Source organism: Protopterus annectens, chromosome 4.part1 (genome assembly GCF_019279795.1).
Source record: "Protopterus annectens isolate FY-2018-M chromosome 4.part1, PAN1.0, whole genome shotgun sequence".
NCBI lineage: Eukaryota > Metazoa > Chordata > Ceratodontiformes > Protopteridae > Protopterus > Protopterus annectens.
In genome coordinates this window covers 993,318,252-993,341,783 of record NC_056734.1, presented here as the reverse complement: position 1 = coordinate 993,341,783, position 23,532 = coordinate 993,318,252, and the positions used below count along the sequence as shown (strand labels likewise).

The following is a 23,532-nucleotide window of genomic DNA, read 5'->3' as shown; positions in this document are numbered from 1 at the left end:
GGAAGATGATGATGCTGAAACGGATAACAGAGATGTGCTTATTTTTTTCCTGTTAGATATGCTTTAATATTAATGCAGATATTGTAATTTCAAATGTTGCAGTGAAAAATTTGTATTTTTATATTAGTTTGGTTAACACCATATGGTACTATTAATGCAAAATGCAATAATGTTATTTTAAAAATGCTACTACTTTTGTTTCTGTAAATTCAAATTGTCAGTGTTACAACTGCAGTGTGTGTAATCTGGAGCTTTTCTCTCTCAGTGTCCAGTGAAAATGGGATTCTTACACCCAGTTAGACTACCTTAATAAACAAAGGCTAGTAAGCAAAAACTCACAAGCTGCCAAGAGAGATCAGTTCTTTATGAGACAAAAATACATACTAGTGTTGAGAAAAGATGTGCACACCACCACAAAGTTAGAGGAGTTTGTCATATATCATATAAAAAACAAGCTCCTTTTCACCAAAACAAGATACTATGAGGACATACTTCTCAACTTGCTGTTTTTCAGGTGTCTTTGAATGTCTGCAACAACGAGCCAAAAACCTGGGCATCTAATTAGCATAAAATGTGAACACAAAATAGCACACATCGCTTCCCAGCTTCAGTAGGAACGTGGGATATTACTCAGAAATATGTTTAAAAAATAGTGACAAAAATAAGCACATTATCAGAGAGACTAATGAACTGCTGTCACAAAATTCTGCCACACGAGGTCATTTATTTTTGGTTCAGAAAAATAAAGTAGTTAGATACGTGCCCTTTTTCTTTCAGCTATTGTTGGCACTAGTATGCTGATCATGCATTGTTGCTTTCTGCATACTAGACAGGTTCAAAAAACACATCTGATGAGGGGATTCACAGAATTGTTAGAGAGGAGAGAGGTAAATCAGGCCTGAAAATAGGAAAGTTCCTGGAAAATGTTGGGCAGTTGAGTAGTCAGTCTCTGGGGGGAGGGGCTACAAGGGTGATGTCCACTGTGCACACATTAACATAAATGTAAACTGGAACTAGTAACAAAAGTTAACAGATGCATTCCATCCCATGCTTTACAAATTCACAGATATATCTTCACGGCACACCAGTCATATCCGTGACTCAAAATAAAAATGCAAGAAATGTCTATTATTCAGTAATAACGTGTATTTATAACAAATAATTACCTGACATTTAAACAAGTTAATGTTTGTAGATTAAGGACCGCCTCTGGGATAAATCGTATACAGTTCTGATATAAGTTAAGGCTTTCAAGGGAGACAAACTGACAGATTTCAGCTGATATATCACTCAGTCTATTTCGAGATAAATCTGAAAAACAAAGTGAAGCCAGTCATTTATTATTTTTCCAACTTATATTTTATTGCATTTTCAGATTTAAATGTTAACAACAATGACAAAAAAAACCCAGTATACAATGAAAGAAAATGAAAAACATTATACAGATATTTAACATAAATCACCTATATCATCCTGTCATGACAGAAGAAAAAAAGAACTGGTTATCTACTGTATAGTAAATGACATTAGACAACACAATAAGACATTTATCTAAATAAACTGAGGTAATATAAACATATTAGGAAACAAAAGGTGACCAGTAGATAATATAAGTAAATTAAACCTTTGAACTCAACTATTTACAACTGTACAAATAGTGCCACTAATAGTTGAGAGAGAAACTTTTACTAATCATATGTTATTTTACAATGAATTATGCTGCTTAGAGATTTTATTTCAAATTTATTTCAAAGTTATTAGAGAGAGGGTCTTCCATACCAAATAATGCGGGTAATTGCATAGATATTTATTATTCTAATATGTGGTCCAAGATATTTTCCATATTTTTAGAAATTGTGTTTGTTTCTTTTTATCATTAATCATGAGTTTGTGTGAGATTATGTAAGTGTGGGCCATATTCGTAAATTCTCCCCAGTTTAATTTAGATCGGTCTATCCAGTTTTGAGTAATATATAATTTGACTAGTTCAAATATGGGGATCAGAATTCTTAAATCTGATGTGGGTACGTGAAGTGAGTCAACATGTAGAATCGCAAATTCCCAGGATAATGTAGATTTTCCATAACCCATTTTGTCGAGTTTAATTCTTAATGAGTCCCAGAGGTTATGTGCAAATTTGTAGTACCAGAGCATATGTACTAAGTCTGCTATTTTTAATGGACAGAAGGGGCAGAAAGGTGAGTAATTCGGGAAAAACGTATTTAGTTGTTCTGGCATGTAATATGCATCATTGTTGACCATTAACTGGGTGAAAGTCAATTTCATGTAGAGAGACTATTTGTATTAAACCATACTTGTGAGAGCTGAGCATTAGTTATTTCTGGATTCTTGTCTTTCCAGTATTGAGCAGATGTAAAAGGTGGACTGGTATTTTATAGAGGTGCTTAACTTGTATGTAGCTGACAGCATTTTTTTTGGAAGTTTTAAGAACTTGACTAAGGCCTGTATGTTTGTTATTACATTTTCTATTTCTTGTGGGATGTCTCTGAAGATAGATATCATTTCTGCCAATTGTCTCAATATTATTGTGTATTTGTTATTAAGGTTGAGATGATGTTTGATATCTTTTAATGACCTGTTTTTAAGTCTATATAGATCCCAGACTGTAAGATCTTTGATTTGTGGATACTGATCTAGGTTGATCATTTAATTTCCTATTTTTAAATTTGGGTTCAAGTGTATTGGCTGTAACAGGGTTAAAGCACTTTTTAGTTGTAGGTCTGACAGAAGCGATTGAAAGGTTTTGATTTTGTGTTTAATGGAGGCATGGAGTTTTATATCTTTAGGTTAGATCCATCTATAAATGGTATGGATTTAGGATTTATATTAATCTTTAAAACATGAGCGTACCATACATTAACCCATTTTGGAAAGTATTCCGCATATTTTGGGATGTGGTCGGCTATAAAAATAAGTCTATTTGCACATATTAGATCATAGTAGAGTTTAAAGTCTGGTAACCCCAGACCTCCTTTGTCTCTAGGGAAAATAAGTTTTGTTATAGCTATCCTTGGGTTTTTTGGAAACCATATGAACCTAGTATTTTATTGATTTTTTTTAAAGAAGTTGGTAGGAATAATAGTGTTAATAGCGTTAAATTGGTATAATATTTTTGGTAAAATACTAATTTTAATTACTGCCACTTTTGATAGAACTGAAAGTTTCATTAGTTTCCATCTGTCCAAGTCATTTTCTATGTTAGTCCAGGTTTTAAGAAGATAATTTTGGTAGGAGTCTTTTTGGCTATGTTCAAATTAATTCCTAGGTAGTGGAATGTTTTTTTAACTTTAATTTCTGTGTCTGGGAGAGGAAGGAGATTTTGTCCTAATGGATTGATTTGAAATATGAAGGATTTAGATGGATTTACTTCATAGTTGGAGGATTTTGAGAAGATGCTGATTGTTTTTATAATCTTACCTAAGTCAGTGTTAGGTGTTTAAAAATAAATGATCAGGTCATCAGCAAATGCTGAGATTAAAAGTTTATTATTAAGTATTTTAGGTATATGGTGAAATGTTTTTTGCTCCAGGTAGATGAATAAGGGCTCTATATACAAGATTAAAAATATAGGGGGAAAGGGGGCATCCCTGTCTTGCACCATTTACTAGTTTTATTTTATTGGAGACAAGTTTATTTATGACCAATGTGGTATAAGACGACTTGTATAGTGCTCTGATTTTTTCTATAAATGTTTTTGGGATGTTAAATTGTTTTAGAGTCAAGAAAAGGAATTCAAAGTTGACCTGTTGAAAGCTTTAGTAGCATCTAATGCCAAAAGGTATCTAAGAGATTTGTCTTTCTCCAGAAGATGTATGGCTGCATCGAGGGTCAGGGCATTATCCCATGTTTGTCTCCTTGACATAAAGCCAGACTGCTCTGGGGATATAATTTTAGGCAATAGTTTTTTTAATTCTATTTGCTAGGACCAAGGAGTAGATTTTAATGTCAACATTTATGAGGGAGATAGGTCTATAATTAAATGGGTTGGTATTGTCCGTATTTTGTTTATGAATAAATATAGTTTTAGAATTGTTTAGGTACAAATCTTGGAAGCCATGCTTACTTATATGGTTAAAGATTTTACATAGGATGGGGGTCAATTTAGGAGCAAATGACTTGCAAAAATTTGATGTGAATCCATCAGGGCCTGGTACTTTATTACTTTTTAGGCCTTTTATTGCTTCTGCAATTTCCTCTGTATTAAAAGGAGCTTCTAAAAGCAACACTTGTTGGTCTTCAATCTTGGGGAATTTAAGATCTTTGATGAAATTGTTAAAGTTCTCTAATAAAGGGGTATTATGAGGTCCATACATTTCCTTATATATTTTTTCAAATATCTGTATTATTTCTTGAGCATCCGTGTAAATTTTGTTATTATATAAGATTTGTGAAATTGTTGTGGGAGTACGATATATGTTAATTAATCTTGCCAGAAGCTTGGAGGATTGTTGTGCCCAATGTGAATAGTTAGTTAGAAGCTTCATTTCGTGGAATGATACAAGTTCTGAGAATGGAGTGTGTATAGTTCTTTTTGTTGGGCAAGGAGTTTTTTTTTCCAATTCCGGTGAAAATTTATGTTGGAGCAATACTTCAATTTTATGGATTTCATCTTTTATCGAATTTTCTTTTGCTTTATTAAGTTTCTTTTATAGTAGGAGGCTTTTTGGATCAGTAATCCTCTAATTTTGGCCTTATAAGCCGCCCATATAATGTTAATTTTGATGTCAGAAAGGGACAGATTTGAATCTAATTCCTCTAATTCTTTGTTAATATAATTTATCACTTCTTCTTTGTCTAACAGGTTAGGGTTTAATGTCCAAGTGAAGGATTTTTCATTCTTTAATGGGTTGGTTACAGGGGTTATATTTATAGTTATCTTAGAGTGATCAGAGAGGAATCTTGTACAAGATGAGTATACAGTTTTATCATTGAATAAGGAGTTAGAAATTAAGAAAAAATCAATCCTAGACCAGGTCTTATAACATGGAGAGTAGTATGTGTATGTGCACATATTGGTGGAATGGGCTTTTGTATAGTAAGGATTACATAAACAATAGTCTAGCCTCAAATCTTCTAGTGCTCTGAATGCCCTCTTATTATGGAATTTGTTTTTGCTAGTTCTGTCTTTTGCAGGGTCATTGACCATATTCCAGTCACCTCCTATTACATATTCATGATTCAGAAATTTTGATAGCAGGTTGTATATTTGTATAATAAATTTGTGTTGATTGGCACAGGGCCCATATATATTCAGGAAAATTGTAGGCCTATTTGATATGCAGTTGATGGTTTTAAAGTAGCACCATCTACCCTCTTTGTCCGTACCCAAATCTATTACCTTTTCTTTAAAAGATTTTTTAATCAGAACAGCTACTCCTTTTGAGTTAGTCTCCCTCCATGAGGCAATAATTGAAGATATCCATCTTTTATATCTGTCTTTATTCCAATCCACATCTAGCAAGCATGTTTCTTGTAAAAAGGTAATGTCTGAGTTGGACTGGTAAATTAAGTGTAATAATAATTTTTTTTTTATTTTTATCCTTTAGGCCTCTGATATTCCAACAGCATATTTCACACATTTACATATAGTGAGTATAAGTTCTAGAAAAATAAATGTAATACTTGGAAGACTCTCTCTCTAATATGAATGTACATATATACAAGTCGTAGATTAGGATTACTGAATCTATTGCGGCCCTAGAGTCTCTCGTTACCCCTACTGTGCCTAGCCACATACCTACTACATCCGAGAGACTATTCAAAAGAACAAACAGTATTCTAAGTACTTGAGCAGGAACATATTGGTCTGTATGAAATAGTAGTAACTGTAAGAAAAAACATATATACATAATAAACTCAGCAATACAAGATGTGAAAAACCACAAAAAAAAAAAAAAAAAAAAACACTCAACATCCTTGCCCCATTTATCAGGATAATTAATTTTTCCTGATTCTGGTATGGTAGGACCAGATTTTACATATCTTGAAAAATAAGGATAGTTATTAAGCTAGTCATTTATAAAGCCTCAGAAATTCTCATGCACGCATAATCTAGTTCACTGTCACAAATGCAAAGATAACGAGATACATTCACAAATTTTTAACAACTGCCAAATGAAAAATGAAGATACTGACAGTCTGACTATGCTTCCACACTGCAGAAATTTAACTTTCTCAACCAATGACCCAAAATTACAACTAAAATTCACAACACAAAAGAACCCTTCTCCAGTTATCCAACATGGTAGGCATGCAATAAACATTATGATAAAATATTACTGTCTGCACCAAATTATTAAAATTACCCAGTTAATGTAATAAGGACCCTGGCTTACTCCTCCACAGAAAATACCCATCTTTTGATAATAAAGTACAGTTGTCTAAGAACTTACCATAACAGTACAAGTCCTACTTATCAATGCTGCAGTATTCCTTACTATTGGGATATTCTGCTAAGGGTAGCCATTCATCCAGCCAGCATATCAAAGCCTGGGCCCTTCCATGTGTCATGCATCAGGTGTATGTCTTACATTAAAAGAACATGTACAAAAGTAATGCATGAGTGCAAAACCTTCCTAACTGAACTGCCTCAGGAGAACAGGAGCAGGAGATACGGAATAAGAGAACATGATACATGTACACCCGGAACAAGGAAAAGTCGTCCTCATAACCACAGAAAAAACAGGGGGAAGAGGGAGGGATGAATAATGCAGTAGTGATAAGTAAGACATCTACTGTTATGGTACGTTCTTATACAACTGTACTATGTCCTTCCTTAATCAATGTTGCAGTAATCCTTACTATAGGGAGCGTACTAAAGCTACTATAAAGAATGAGAGGAGGAAGAAGGAAGGAGCAGCTGAAGAACCCTTCAAAAACCATGGGGGATGGACCTAGCAAAACCTGATCTGGTCCTTGAAAACACAGTGCTTAGAAACAGTATGCAGAGAAGATCCTTTAAAAATACCAGAAGAGGCAACTACCCTGGTAGAATGAGCTAGAACAAAAGTAGGAAGTTGATTTCCCATAAAAAGACTAACAAAAGGAAACTGCTTTAAAAATCCAAGAAGAAACGGTTCATTGGAAACTGCCAAACCAAATTTCTTGTCCTGAAAAAAAACAAAAAGTTACTCAGGTGACATCTTTAGTCTTATCTAGGTAATATCTGAGCAGTCGATGCAAATCCAAAGACTGGAGAATCCTTTCATTTACTTTGTAGAGTAGGAATGAAGAAGGGAAGATGGATAGTCTGATCCAAAGATGGATCACCAACAACCTTAATCAAAAATGTAGGACTGGTTCTAAGAGAGACATCTTGCCTCTACGGAAAACTAGAAAAGGAGGAATGACCTTAAGAGCCTGAAGTTTAGAGGGACTTTTGGCAGAAGTCAGTGCCACCAAAAGTACAGTTTTATTAGGTACAAAACTTAAAAGTTGAAGCAGCTGTTCATTCAAAAGGTGGCTGGGGTCAGCTTTTCAAGAACATAGTCCAGGTCCAAAGTAGAAATAATCGGTTTTCTTGGAGGCCTAATATGAAGGGTGCCTTCTAGAAACTGTTTGACCTCAAATCTAAAAAGTAAAGTTATGGATCCAGTGGCAGACAGGCAGAGATAGCTGACGAATGCGCTTTAACAGAAGACTATACCAGACCAGAACTCAGCAACTAACAAAGACAGGAAAAACAGTAAGAATTCCCACAGAAAGATGGTCCTGCTCATTGCTGTGACACCAAGAAGAAAATCTCTTTCATTCAGATACAGAACAGGAGGAGAAACCAATGCCGATTAGGACAAATGGGAGTCACCAACAAGAGTTTGGGCCTGTCCAACATAATCCTTTGAAGGACATTTGGCAACAGATGAAGAGGGGGAAATGCATAAAGAATATCCCTTTATAAGACAAAGACAGAGACATGGTGTCCAGATTCCAACCCAGAGGACTTGGCACTCTGGAACAGAAACACAATTCCAAATCTATTTATACACAAAAAATCTAATTAACTAATTAACCAATCAAGACTGTTAATTATAATAAATGACTAACAAAAGTGACTACACAATGTTAAAAACTATATAAACGTTTAAAGTACTTTGAGCCTACAATCTTTTAAAAAACATTTTATGTTGATGGAACCATTAATACCAGGCGGACAATCCGCTCCAAGTTTTAATTGCCACAGCGTTTCTTTTTGCTCCACTTTATAGTCTTAAAATCCCTTCCTCTCAAATCAGTTATTTTTTCTACTATCACAAAAGTGAATTTCTTAAAACTATTGCAATCCAGTGTATGTTTGTATAAAGCATTCTTCTCGTTCTTTGTTTTAATTGCATAGAAATGCTCCTTGATTCTAGCCTCAAGACTTCGAGTAGTCATTCTGACATAAATAGAACTACAGTGTGTGCATTTCCTGATGTATACTACACCTTTACTTGCAGTTAAAAAAAACAGGAATTTGAATAGAAAAATTCATGGGGTCCAAACTCAAAAATGGCCCCTCCATTATGAATCTACATACAGAACAGTTACCACATTTATACATCCCTTTTTGAGGACAACTGTCCAGTACTTAGAATGGTGGTAGTGTCCTTTTCTAAAATATTTTTGAGGTTGTACGAATTTCTAAAAACAAACCTAGGTTCCCCACCGATATAGTTTATCAGGTCCAAATTTCCATATAAAATTCTCCTGTTAATTTTTATCATTGAACAAATTTCTCAACTGTCTACTGCCATGTCAACATTACAAACAATGACATTGTTTTCAAACCTATTTCGCATAGTATGTTTTATCAAAGATTTTGATAACATAGGGGGATAACATTTCTCTCGCTTGTTAATGACATTCTCAGCTATCTTGTGAAGCTTTTTGACATTATAACCTCTGTGATGAAATAATTCAGTAATAAATTCCACTTCTTCTTTGAAAACCTCATTACTTGATGTCATCCTAGAGGCCCCGATATATTGCCCCCTCAAGGTATATTATGTTTTTTAAAATTAGGATAATTAAGAACTGCGGTGGTGGTGCTGCGGTAGCGTTGTCGCCTCACAGTAAGACATCCTGTTCGATTCTCAGCTAAAGTGTCTTCTGTGTGGAGACAAGAGTGAATGGGCGCACCTTCATTGAAGGTTGTGCATCAGGGCTGGCAACTCGGCACGTAAAAATCTACTGCCAATCATTAGCGGACCGGTGTTCCGCTGTGGCGACCCCTAACTGGGAAAAGCCGAAAGACACAACAACAACAACAACTGTTGACACTTAAAGAACTGTTTCTAAAAATACCTTTTCTGTGGATTCTGTCAAATCTTTTTTAAAATTCCGTTCCGTGTTAAAGTCACATCTAGAAAACATATATTGTGACCATACTTACCTAGAGAAAATTTTAAAAATACTGACCTGATGTTCACAGTTTGTAATTAAGCCATTGATTCCATATTCATTCTTTCTATTATAATAAATAAATCATACTCAAATCTATTGTAACAGACCACTTTAAACTCCTTAGCCACGGGTTTGAAAGTTTCATATTCCCACCAGCCTAAAACTAAATTGACAAAAGCTGGGGCTAGTGCCAAAACCATGGCAACTCCTTTGATTTGCTTGCAAACAGTATTGTTAAATAAAATATAGTTTTCTAATAAAATTTGCAACAAGTACAACAGAAGTTGATCACTTTGACATCCACCACACTGTGTTTCAACAAAAACTCCCTGATGTACTCAACTCCCAATTTTTGTGGAATACTTGTGAATACGGAACGAATGTCTACAGTCATACACATGTTCTTCTTTTCATTATAATCATAACTGTTGAAAAAATCCCTTAATGCTTCCAAAAAATGCCAAGAATCTTTAGTGTATGACCCCAAATTTTGAACCAGAGGGTTGAACACACTAATACCAAAGAAATTCCTTCCGTTGAATAAAAATGTGCCAAACAATAGGTCTGAAAGGCGGGTTGACGGCATCTTTGTTTTTCTTCGGAATTCCAAAAAGAATGCTCAACCTTGGTTTTTCATTCAATAAAACTGGTACATTTCTAAATCACTAACACCATCCATTAGACTCTCATACAGATAAGATGAAACAAATGCAAAGCTTTTCCTAACTTCAGCAGAATCTGAATTACTTCGTGACAGAGGTTATAATTTCAAAAAGCTTCACAAGATAGCTGAGGGCGTCATTAACAAAAAATATAAAATTTATCCTCCTATTTTATCAAAATCTTTAATAAAATTAATAAAACTTACTATGCAAAATAGGTTTGAAAACAATGTCACTGTTTGTAATGTTGATATGACAGTAGACAGTCGAGGAAATGTGTTCAATAATCAAAAATAACTGGAGAATGTTATATGGAAATTTGGACCTGATAAAATACATTGGTGGGTAACCTGGGTTTGTATTTAGAAATTCATACAACCTCAAAAATATTTTAGAAAAAGACACTACTGCCATTTTAAGTCCAGGACAGTTGTTCTCAAATCCTAAAGGGACGTATAAATGTGGTAATTGTTCTGTATGTAGATTCATTATGGAGGGGCCATTTTTGAGTTTGGACTACATGAAATTTGCTATTCAAATTCCTGGTGTTTTAACTGTAAGTGCAAAGGTGTAGTATACAGCAGTAAATGCACACACTAGTTCTTTTCATGTCAGAATGACTACTTGAAGTTGAGGCTAGAATCAAGGAGCATTTATAAGCAATTAAAACAAAGAACAAAAAGAATGCTTTATACAGACATACACTGTGGGTAGTTTGCTCCCGGAACAGACCCTTTTCAGTTGAGCATTTTCTTTGGTGGCAAAGAGGTCTATCTGTGGGAATCCCCATTTCTGGACTATGCTAAGAAATGTTTCCTGATGAAGATGCCACTCGTGGGGATCCATCAAGTTCCTGTTGAGATGACCTGCTAGAGTGTTTTGAGTCCCTAGGAGGTACTGTGCCGTGAAGTTCAACCCTGCATCGCTAGTCAACAAAGAGGGTAAGAGTGGGTGCCTCTTGTTTATAGGTTCATAGGTAGGTATTAGGCGATTAACCCTAGGGCCTATACAAGCCTATCCAAAAAGGTATCCTGGCTTTCGCCACCCAAGAAAATTATTTTCCTGTGCCCCTGTCAAGCAGAGCCACAGAGGTGATCCTAGGGGTGAATTTCCTATTTCCCATCCAATCATCAAGATTTAAGAGTGTTAATGAGGAGCTTTGTTTGATATAAATAGGTAGTTTGTTCCAGAGTATGGGAGGTCTGTGGGACAGGAAGCTATCCCTCCAGCATGTTCTGTTTATTGTGGTGACAAGGTTTAGGTCCCTAGAGTGTGTAGCTAGGAGGGATTGGGATTTCTAAGTGGAGCATATCCAGCAGCTCTGGGTTTGACATATTTTTATAAGTTAGGCAGAGATTGCCTCTAAGTAGGCGATATGCGACGGAGTAAATCTGGAGTTTTTTTTGAGATGGTCTGCATAAGCCATCTGTTTGAGGCCAGTAATCCCCTTTGTGAGGTATTTCTGCAGCCTTTCCAGTTGTTTTAGATGTCTTGTGAGGTACATACCAAAAGGGGCGCTGTACTCTATAATGGGTCTAATGAGTGATGAGTAGAGGGGAACAATGACTTCTTTTTTCCTGGATGACAAACCCTTTGTGATGAGGTGTGCCACATAGAAGGATTTCCTGACTACTGCGGCGATGTGATCATCAAAGGAGAGACTACTGTCCACCTGTGTCCCAAGGTCTCATCACACTTTGTGTTAAGCTACCACATAGGTGGTAGTTTACTTATGTACCACAAGACTGTGGTGTTGTCTGTTTTTACAAACAGAACCCCTGGTTTCCACTGATCATTGAAATCCACTAGGCCCTTTTCCACTGCCATCAGTTCTTTTCAATTTATGTGCTCGTGTCTGAACTGATTTTCCCATCTACCCAGAGAATGAAGGTGGTGGAAATGAACTCCCCAAGCCGTCTCTGAAGCATCTGTGTTTAAAGTTTGGCCCTGAGGGATGAACCTGAAGGAGAGAACTAGGTTCTGGGCACCTGAATCCACCATGCAAATTCCTCCTTGAGGCAACAGATCAACTGAATTTCTGTCTCTAGGGACCAGGAGTGCTGGCACCACAGATTCTTGAGGTACCACTGGAGCTTCCACATGTGTAACCTGGCCAGAGGGATCATGAAGATATGAGATGCCATGTAGCCTAATGCTCTGAGGAATTCCCTGGCTGACGGGCATTGTCTCTGCAAAATGTTTTGGAAGTATCGCGTCAGGAAGGAGACCTTTTCTAGAGGTAGGAAGGCTTTTTGAAGGGAGGAATCAAGAACAGCTCCCAGGAAAACTATCCTGGTGGATGGGTCTGTGTTGGATTTGCGAAGATTTATACTGAATCCCAAGGAGGCGAGGAGCTGCTGAATGAATGCCAGATCCTTGAGTAGCTTTGACTTGCTTGAATAGGACAGTTGTCTAGACAGGGGTAAATCTGGATCCCTCTTGTTCTGCAGAAGGCAATCACAGGAGCTCAACACTTTTGAAGACCCTGGGAGCAGTAGACAAGCCAAAGAGCACCACAGAGAATAGAAAGCGACTGGCACCTGCTCTGAAACGAAGAAAACTTCTGCATGATTCCTCTATAGGAATGGGCAGGTAACCATCTTTTAGGTCTAAGGTGACCATTACAGCCTGAGGGGCTATGTTAAATACTGCCACCCCAGCTAGCTGGAATGTTGTAAATAATTATATGTCATCTGGGAATATTAGTAAGATTTACATGGAAGTGAAGCAGAAGGAGATAATGCCAGCACAGCTATCTGGAATTTTGTAAATAATCATATGTCATTTGAGGATATCAACATGACTCATATGCTTGTCTTACAAATGTATTAAAACTGTATGTTATGTGTACATTAAACTACTGGTACAGAAGTGTGTTTTTAACAGGGTTTGTACAGTACTGAGCCTAGATGTGTGACCACAGTGGACTCTGCTGGATTAGAACAGAAATGTATATAAGCTATTGCACCTGTGTAAATGTATATGTTTTAATGGTGGGAACCAGAACACAGAGGGTTAACTTACAAAACTCCAAGAAAATAGCTGAAATTAAATTGTTTTATGATTGTGCTATAAAAGTTAGTTTCAATGCAGCAAGGAGACATGATATCTAGAACTAGGGTGCCCTCTGCATTGTTTTGTAAGTGTTTTATTGTTTTATTTCTTCCAGCAGTTGCAAAGATCTGAGAAATACAACTTTTTCACAGGAAATGCTAAAATGCTGGCAGTTTCTAGCAATGTGGGTTTTCACCTGGGGATAGTCAGATGACAAAAGTGATGTCATCCTGCAAGTATCCCAGTAGCAACATTTGAGATATTTTTAAAAATTCTCTGAGACAGAGAGAGAGAGAGAGACAGAGAGACAGTATTTTGTATTTGACCTGGAAACATCCACTCAAAACTTCTGCCTGCTTATTGTTCTGTAAGTAAGTTTTTAGGGCACAGTAACTCTTAGATTCAGATAGGAATATAGTAAAGTATAGCTTAGATGTTTTCTTTATCTGAGACTGTCCTGCAATGTTATTTTAAATATTTCCTGTGATTTTTGAACTCTGATGTAACTTATTACTTATTGAGTACTCTCATACTTTTATTATTATTAAATATATTTAACCCCATCATTATGGCTGATATTTGTGAGACATATTTAAGCTCTGAGAGTACTTGCATATTTATTTGGTGACACTGTGGGCCACTCCTAATAGCCTTGTCTCTTGGTCAAAATACCATTTGGATTAATAGTAACATTACACAGAAATATTGGACACCCTTTGCTAAGAGCCTTAAAGTAGCTGATAAAGAGCTGGCTGGTGGCAATAACAACTACTTTATAGTCCGGGCAGAAGGGGACATAGCTAGTAAACCTGTGCCAGCCTTTCCCAGGTGTGTGTGTGTGTGTGTGTGTGTGTGTGTGTGTGTGTGTGTGTGTGTGTGTGTACAAATCAAATCTCAAACAGTGCGCGTGTCAGCTACTTGGGCAGGGACACACAACACTGGGGAGGGTACTAGAGGTATTAGCTTGGCACTTAGCTGAGATCTCATCTCCATAGCTGTGCCAGTGGGGAGTCTTACTGGGAATCTGGAGAAAGAGGGAGAAATCAGCCCCAGACCGACTGTGATCTCTGTGCGCTTTTACGGGAAATTGCACTTTACTGTGAGAGTACTTGTCATCCTCCCAGTGTGTACATTTCCCCATTGTTGCCAGTGGTTAGGTTTGAGGCTCCTTGATTACTAGATCAGTGTTGGAGCATCACATGCTAACATGGGAAAAAATTTTTGAAGAGTCAACATTTTGAATTTTGATACCAACAAGGACTGATTGAGGGTGGACATGCCTAAAATGGGGCACCAAGGGCCTTCCTTTGTGGGCACCAGGAGAAGCCTGAAATAGAACAGCTTCCCAGTTTGGTGTTCTGGTGCTCACTGGTTTCACCGAGCCCTGCGAGCATGGGTTAAAAATCTGAGAAAGGGCTTCTGCTCTTTGACTTTGTGGAACATCCGCAAAACCTGATTACCTTAATGGCTCTTTGAAAGTGAGCCTATAACCATCTGAGATAACTTTCAGAACCCATTTGTCTGAAGTAATGAGGGACCAGTTTTCTTTTAACAGGGATAACCTTCCTCCAAGTTTTCTTCCTATGTTTTCTGGAGAGGGTGGGGGGGCAGGTAGTGGAAAGGAAGAGTCGTTGCTACTCTCTGCCAGGGCCCTGTGGCCTGGAACTCCCATGCCTGGGGGTTCCTGAGGACCACTGCCTAGGCCTTTGTTAAAGCTGCTGCCTTTGAGGTCTTTCCCTCTGAGGCTTCCTCTGACCACTTTCTGATTGAGAGGGAAAGGACCAGTGTTTAGTGGGAACATTTCTACTAAACCTAGGAGGCTGAACTTGAAGTAAGTCCTTGATGGTCTGCCTAGATTTAGCTTTATGTTCCATCTTTTTAATAATAGCCTCAGTCTTAGGTCCAAAAGGAAGTCCTTATCCAGGAGTGCATCTAAAAGTTTGGGATTTCACATGGTCTGGTAGGGTCTGTTCCCTAAGCCAAGCATGCATTCTAATGACAGAGCCATATGCAGCAGCTTGTCTAGAGGCCTCCATAGCATTACAGCCACAGTGTAATGAGTGTCTAGCCACTTGAGAGCTAGAATGGTGAAGGTCCAACAATTACTTGGAAATGTTGTTGTCCTCCAGGGACGAAAATTTTTGTTTAATTTTATCAAAAATACTTTGCTGTTATTTTATCATAAGAAACTAGCAGTTAAGGGCCCTCTCATGGCTATGGTAGCAGAAGTAGAGAGTTTTTATTTTTCCCCAAACCTATCACGGGCCCCTGCTTTCTTGGATAGTAGGTAAAGAGTTGTTTGAAGAGCTGTCTCTTGCTCCCTTTGGGCCTGAAGTGACAACCTCTGGATCAACAGACGAGTTTTTGAAGAGAAGAGTTATTTATGTAAATCTAACACCCAGTAAAATCTGTCTGGCTTTCAAGGGGCTGGAGGTAGAGAATCTGCATTTAGGAAAGAGTCAATAAAAAAATCCGCTACCACCTCCAAAACAGGAGGAATAGCCAAATGTTTATGCTCTAGGAGGTCATGGAACTTCCTAACCCTGTTTTTTGATTGTAGGGATTTCTGTGCCTTCCAATGAAAATGTTCCCTCATGAAATGGAGTGTTTCCCCAAAAGTGATGACTTCAGGAGGAAAAGCTGAAGGCAGATTCTCCTCAGAATCTGAATCTTCAAAGGAAGTAAGGAACGGACCCTCCCTCAAAGACAGACCTCTCCTGGTCAGAGTCTTCATCAGAATCAGAAGGTTCGGAGAAAACTTCGGGGGTAGGATCCCTATTCCTTTTTCCCCTGGGGAAGACTTCAAAGGGAGTTGCTTAGCTCTGACTAAGGAGATGAGGTCCTCAACTAACCTGATCAGGTTTTGCTGATAACCTGCTGAGTGGGAACTGGTAGACCTAGGCATAGTAACGGAGGTAGAACCCTTCTTAGAATTAGCTTTGTCCTTGGGGCTAGGTACATCTGCAATCCTGACACCATTCTCTTTGTAATGCAGAACCAATGTTGCCTCAAGTTGAGGGGACCCAACAGCATGTCAGACTCCATAAGGGTCTCAACAGAGGCCTGCACCACAACCTTGGCTGCAGAAAGGGGCTGCGAAAGCGCCTTGTCTTCCTCAGTGATAATGAGCCTTGGGGGACGATAATGAGCCTTGGGGGACTGTCAGAGAAAGACTGTTACCTGAGACACTAAGCTTGGGTATTTTTTCCTTGTTTTTCTTACCCTTAGGCAGCTCAATCTCAGTACAACCGGAGGAAGCCATCGAGCAATGCAAAGAAGATAAGGTTGCCACCCATCCCGTTGTCAGCGGGACACTCGCTGGTTGAGCTGCCTCTTCCCATTGCCCACCGTGGAAAGTAGAGGGACTTCAAAAGTCCCACTTTTCAATTGCACTGAATTGCCGTGGAAAAGCCACAATTACTTCCGGCTTTTACACGGCAATTCAGTTACGTCACCAACCTAGAGCTGCAGGCAAAGTTGCTGCCCGTTAGGTCCAGGTGCTGTAATTAGTGCAGCAATTGGCTGCAATTTATGAAAGGGGTGGGGATTGGGGCAGGAAGTGCCCTGCAAAGATTGCGGCTGTAGGAGCGCTTTGTTTTAAGTGCTTCTACAGTCGCTTAAAAAAAAAAAAAAAAAAAGAGAGAGATTTTTTTTTTCTAACGAGCCAGCCAGCCAGTCAGTCAGCCAGCCATCCATTCATCCATCCATCCATCCATCCAGCCAGCTATCCATTCATCCATTCCATCCATCCATTCACGCAGCCAGCCATCCAGCCAGCCATTCATCCATCCAGCTGCTACTCCCACCAACCAGCTAGCCACTCCTGCAGCCGGCCAGCTAGCCACTTCAGCAGCCAGCCAACCAGCTAGCTAGCCACTCCAGCAGCCATCCGTCGTACCCATAACAGCATCTTCTTCACCGCTCCTGTGGTGATGTCATGATAGAGGGCGTGGCCAGTGTCATATTGGCCACACCCCCATGTCCCACTTTGGCCCGCTGAAAAGATGGCAACCCTAGAAGATGGCTGACTAGGATGCCTAGCTAAGATTTCAACCCTACACCAAACAGTCCTAGAATTAAAATGGGTGCAAAAATGACAACTAGGGACATCGTGATCCGGGCGTAGTCAGATGACAAACTATGAAAGTCTTGGTGTCGGATTTGCTTACAACAGTGGAGACCATTGTTAACCTTATCTGACATGAGCTAAAGCAAGGAAAAAAAAAAGAGAGTTCCCCAACGTGGTACTTAGCTTTAGAAGACTTCTCTGTGGTGCGGACCGACGAACACACTGAAACACTGCTTTGGGCTCTGACAGCAAGTAAAGAGCACGCAAGAAAAGACCACGACGTCCAACATCCAAGATTTAATAAAAGCACACACAGTAGTAAGGCAGAGCTTCGAGTTCAAGGCTCTTTTTCAATGCATAGCATACAATGTGTAAAACTGCTCTTATATACCTATACATCAGCTAACAGACAGTAAGAAACTGGTCATATGGCAAAAGTCACACAACCCAAAACACATAGCCATGAAAACATATTTTACAAACAGTAAATGACAAAACATCACATTTCATTTTTAATATTTGTCTTAAGCTATTACTAGAATTCAAACCAAGTGGTTTGTCAACCCTAAAGTAGTTAATCTATCTGTATTCAAAATACTCCGTTTTAGTTACCAAATCACCCCCACATAAACCTTGAGGTACATTCTGCAAAATCCTAATTCTAAATTTACGTGCCTCACCACAGATTGAAATATGCATCACCAAAGTATGTTTCAACACCTCCTCCAGATATCAGCTATGTGGGCTCTAATCCTCTTTTAATTTCATGTTAGTTTTCCCTATATAGAAACTATTACAGCAGATAAAGTTTGCAAAATAAACCACATTAGAAGTGTTACATGTTACTGAGGCTCCAAAGGTAACTAATACAGGGTTCCAAATTAAACATCCAATAAGTAAAAAATTAATTTCCTTACAGAAAATACAATTATAACAGGGGATGGTACCAGGCTTTTAATTGTTAAAGTAGAATTTCTATCAATATTAAAATCTTTATAGTAAAGCAGTTGTTTCAAATTCCTTTCTTTTTGTATACATACCTTTGCTTAACACCCACAAGATTTGAAATCTCAGAGTTAGTACATAAAATACTCTATTTTTTCTCATTAACTCTCTTCACTGAATTAGTATATCTATTATATAGCTTATGCTATAAATATAATTTCTAGTTCTTACAAAGGTCTCATGAGCCTTAGTATGCATATAGTGTCTAGCAAAAGTAGGTCTCTCTTTTTCAACTAATGTTTTAGTATTTTTTTAACAAGTGTATAGTCGTGATGTCTATCTAAGAAATCATTGGCCATACTACTGACTTCAGATAAAAATCTTTCTTCAATCTTACATAACCTACTGGCCCTTAAAATGCGGCTTTTTACCACAACTTTATATACATGTCTCGGGTGCATACTTTGACATACTTGACACCTTGAACATTCTTCCTGTATATTATAGTATCAAATGTGTACTACTATTAATAACTAGCAAATCTAAAACAAATAATTTTCTCATATGACCAATGTTGAAACTAATGCTTTAGCAAAGCATATTTCTATCTGTGGTGAGGAACATAAATTTAGATTTAGGATTTTGCAGAATGTATCTCAAGGTTTATGTGGGGGTGATTTGATAACTAAAACTGAGTATTTTGAATACAAATGGATTAACTACATTAGGGCTGACAAACCACCTGGTATGAATTCTAGTAATAACCTAAAACCAATATTAAAAATGAAATGTGATGTTTTGTAATTTGCTGTTTGTAAAATGCTTTTTATGGCTATGTGTTTTGGGTCATATGACTTGCCATATGACCAGTTTCTTACCATCTATTGGCTGGTGTACAAGTATAGTTTTACACAGTGTATGTTATTCACTGGAAAAGAGTCTTGAACTCGAAAGCTCTGCCTTTTACTAGTGTGTGTGCTTTTATTAAATCTTGAACATTGGACTTCTTGGCCTTTTCTTGGGTGCTCATTTTGGCCTTGTCCTGAAGACCTCTGACCACCTAAGAAGTTTTTTGTATTTTGTACGGCAAGAAAAGACTGATGTCATGGTGTCGGATGGCTCCCTTTATACCCCAGCGTACTGATAATAGGGTAGGGTGTCCACCAGCCTTAGGAGGAGGGAGATTTTTATTCTGGTAGTCGAGCCGGCCAAGGGCATCCATAGTAGGAAATACCACAAGTCAGGACTGCAACAGTGAAACATGAAGAATATCTGGAAATTTTTTCAGAGAATCTAATGATGTGGACAACCACTCTCAGAACTGTTTTACGAGTGGATGGGAAAAGAGAGGGTGCTAAGAGGGCAGGTAGGCTGAAATAACTACAGTGAGGATTTTAATACAGGAATAAGAAAGCCCTTTGTCAAAAAGTTCTGATAAGTATGAAAGGATAAATCCAAAAGAAACTGCAGACTACAGAGCCAAGAAGAACCATACAATACACTTAGCACTTTCATCCACTTTAATCACGACTGAACTTGATCAGAAAAACTAAACTATCCATCCAAAACCTAATACATTTACATAAATGTCACATGATGTAAGCTCATTAAGAGTTAAAGACACAGTGAAAAACACCTTCGAAAGTACAAGCATAATACATAAAGTACATTGACATTAAAAATAATTCACTGTTTAAAAAGTTTTTCTTAAAAGTATCTACAAAGGTCACATATATTAAATGTAAAAATAAAAATGAAAAGACAACGATGATAAATGTGTCTTCTAGAATGATAATAATTAGACCAACGCCAGTGGATGTCAAGGTCTCTGAAATTGCAAAAAAACACTTGATATTTACCATCTCATTTAATCCTGGTGGCTGGTCAGCTACCAATAAAATTTGCCAAAGACTTTCTTTACACTCTAGAATAGTCTTGAAATCCACACTAAGAGGAGCTGTCTCAACGTGTTCCAACACGAAGAAAGAAAATTTGTTAAAATCTACACAAATAACTGAATGTCTTGCCAAGGCATTAGAAACATCTTTTTTTCTTTACCGCTAATGTATGTTCATACACTCTTTTGTACTTTGTATGGCAAGAAAAGACTGATGTCATGGTGTCGGTTGGCTCCCTTTATAGCCCAGCTTACTGATATTAGGGTAGGGTGCCCGCCAGCCTTAGGAGGAGGGAGATTTTTATTCTGGTAGTCGAGCCAGCCAAGGGCATCCATAGCAGGAAATACCACAAGTCAGGACTGCAACAATGAAATATGAAGAACATCTGGAAATTTTCTCAAAGAGTTTAATGATGTGGACAACCTCGCTCAGGAATTGTTTTACAAGTGGATAGGAAAAGAGAGGGTGCAAAGACAGCAGGTAGGCTAAAATAAGTAAAGTGAGGATTTTACTACAGGAATAAGAACGGCCTTTGTCAAAATGTTCTGATAAGTATGAAAGGATCACAGGAACCTGAGATTAAAGTGGGTTCTTTCCCTTTTTTCTACACCACACAGTAAATCTCTTCCATTTGGTTAAGTAAGACGTTATTATACTAGGTCTCCTGGTTTCTTTGAGAATGTTCATGACCTGCTTTGTTAAGAGATGCCCACATCCAGGGGGCCAGAATACCGTTCAAGCTGTCAATTTGAGGGTGTCCAGGGTTGGGGTGTATGATGGTGCCCTCGTTCTGTGTCAACAGGTCCACTCATTGAGGCATCAGCCATGGTTCATTAGAAAATACCAATGTTACTCTGGCCAATCTGGAGTTATTAGAATAACCTTTGACCCTTCCTACCTTATCTTCAGCAGCATGCTGGTAAGCAGCATCACTGTTAGGAAAGCACAAAGGAATTATCTGTTCAAGGTAGGGAGGGAGAAGGCATCCGTCCTCCAGGCTGACTTGATTTTTGTCCTTGAGCAAAACTTTTCCAAGTGAGAGTTTTCCTTTGTGGCAAAAAGGTCAAGGTTTAGCACACCCCATTCTCTGACTATGCTGAGAAAAACATCCCAATGCAGTTGCTATTTATCAGGGTCTGACAGACTCCTGCTTAAGAGTTTTGCCAGTTAACTTCTTTCGCCTGCTAAGTTCTGAGTCATAAGGTGCAAAACTAGGGAGTCTGCAATTTCCTATAGATCCATGGTTAGGTGACACAAGGGGTATGAGCGAGTCCACCCTGCTTATTTATGTACCACATAACCATGGTACCGTCTTTCATTACTAGGAGAACACTTGGTTTCCACTGGTCTTTGAAAGCAATCAGGCCTTTTTGGACTGACAGCAGCTCTTTTTGGTTGATGTGTTTGTTTTTGAACTGGGAGTCCCATCTACCCTGTGTGTTCAAGTTATTGCTAAGGGTCCCCCCAGCTATGTCCAAGGCATCTGTGCTCAAAGTGTGGTTCTGAAGAATTAATCCTGAAGGGGGGAGGCCAGGACTGACTGAACATGCTCAGACCCACCACGCAAACTATTTCTGGGGAAAACAGAGAAGATTCACCCAGAAGTTGAGAAGTGAGGAGTGCTAGCATCGCACAATTCTGAGGTACCACTGTAACTTCCTCATATGGAGTCTGGCAATGGGAATCATAAGGGTGCAAGAGGCCATGTAACCCAAAGCTCTGAGGAACTCTATGGCAGTGAGGTGGTTCCTGCGTAGAAAATTTTGGAAATGTGTTAAAAATTTTACCTTCTCTGGAGGAAGGAAAACGTTTTGAAGATTGGAATCCAACACAGCCCCAGAAACACAATCCTGTTTAAAAGGATGGTATGAGACTTTTGGATATTGATGGTGAACCCCAGGTAAGCTAGAATTTATTGGATGTAAAGCAAATCTGCTTGGAGTTCTTGTAGATTTGTGGCCTGAATGAGGCAATCATCTAAGTGTGGATAAATCTGAATGCCCTTTGACCTGCAGAAGGCCATCACTGCTCTGATGTTAAGAGCCTCCTATTTTCTATATGAATGTGGAAGTAGGTGTCTTTTAGATCTAGGGTAACCATGTACGCACTGGGGGGAGGTATCATGGGCAGCAATTTCTGAAGGGTAAGCATTTTGAACTCGGGTACCTATAAGAATCTGCTGAGCTTGGACAGGTCCTGGACAGGTCTCCAGGCACTTTCTTTTCTTGGGAATAGAGAGAGCCTAGAGTAAAAAAAAATAAATTCCTTCCAATCTTTTATGTACTGGCTCCACAGAACCCTGGGTACAAAGCAACTAAACTGGTTTCATGGCCTGTGCCTTTTGATTTGGTGGGATATCTGGGAAGAATGAGCAAGGTGGAGGTTGTTTGGAGCTTCTTTTTATGATTTTTTTAGCACCCACTAATCCCTGGAAATGAGTCACCATTTTTTTCAAGAAGAGGGACAGCCATCCTCCTAGTCTGTGAGTGGGGGTAGGCTAGATGTGGTGGGATTTGATGGAGGGGGAAAGGGAAGATGCATGGATGAGTCATGGCTACTTCCTACCGAGACCCTGCTGACAGGATCCTGTAGGCCTACTGGTGTCAGCTTACCACTATTTACATCATTGATGCTGCCTTTGATTCCTGTCCTTTCAGTTCTCCTATGTCTTGGTTCAGACTGACAGACTGGAAAAGACAAGTATTTGGTAAGACAGTTATGGTTGAAACGAAGTGGTTGAACCCTGAAGAAAGTCCTTGATGGGCTGCATGGACTTGGCCTTTGTCGCTCGCCAGGTCAGGATAAAACAGGGGAGCATCATGGGTTCTTGTTCAAGCAGCTTATTGTATACAAATACATCATAAATGAGGCTAACTAACTTTAATTTATGAACAAACTAGTTATCATGCACGCAGATGTTAACACTCTGGCTGCACCTTCAAAATGGCACTGAAGCTAACACGTGCTTGGTATTTATATGCACACACAGGTCTTGGAAATGCTTCTTAAAAGACACAGCACACCTGTTATTCTACATCCTCCCTCTTTAAGAAAATGAGTTAGGCATTGTCATGAATATTAATGAATATGCAGTTTACACAGAAATGATTTTCATCATGCAATTATACAAAGCTAGATACATACTTACAACCATGTCCAAGTTGCTGTGCATTTCACACTAGGCTTTGAAATGAGACCATATCGTGTGGCATAAAATTTGGGATCTGCTTTAGCAACCGGGATTATCTCTGCTGACTGTTCAATCTTAGGAACACTGGAATCATTTACCGGAACAGTATCAGGAATCAAGACACATTCTGGAACAAGAATATCATCTGGATTGCTCTGAGAATTAGAGTCTTTATCATAAGTACAATGCTGTGATATCGGTTCTGCCACAGGAAGATGTCTACGATTTCTCCTTTACTCCATACCCTCAGATTTAACAAAATAGGATTTCGGCACTGCACAAATACTCGTTACTTGACATATCGGGTTGAAA

At 38.4% G+C, this 23,532-nt stretch overlaps 1 protein-coding gene across 5 annotated transcripts in view; it reads right to left on the bottom strand.

The window, feature by feature from the left end:
• LRCH3 (leucine rich repeats and calponin homology domain containing 3) overlaps positions 1–23,532 on the bottom strand; it is a 3,082,729-nt gene that overhangs the window by 2,754,931 nt on the left and 304,266 nt on the right. For all 5 annotated transcript variants that reach the window (XM_044070695.1, XM_044070696.1, XM_044070697.1 and 2 more), the window contains exon 2: positions 1,167–1,311. In XM_044070695.1, coding sequence (XP_043926630.1) covers positions 1,167–1,311 — 145 coding nt within the window. The remainder of the gene's footprint in view (positions 1–1,166; positions 1,312–23,532) is intronic.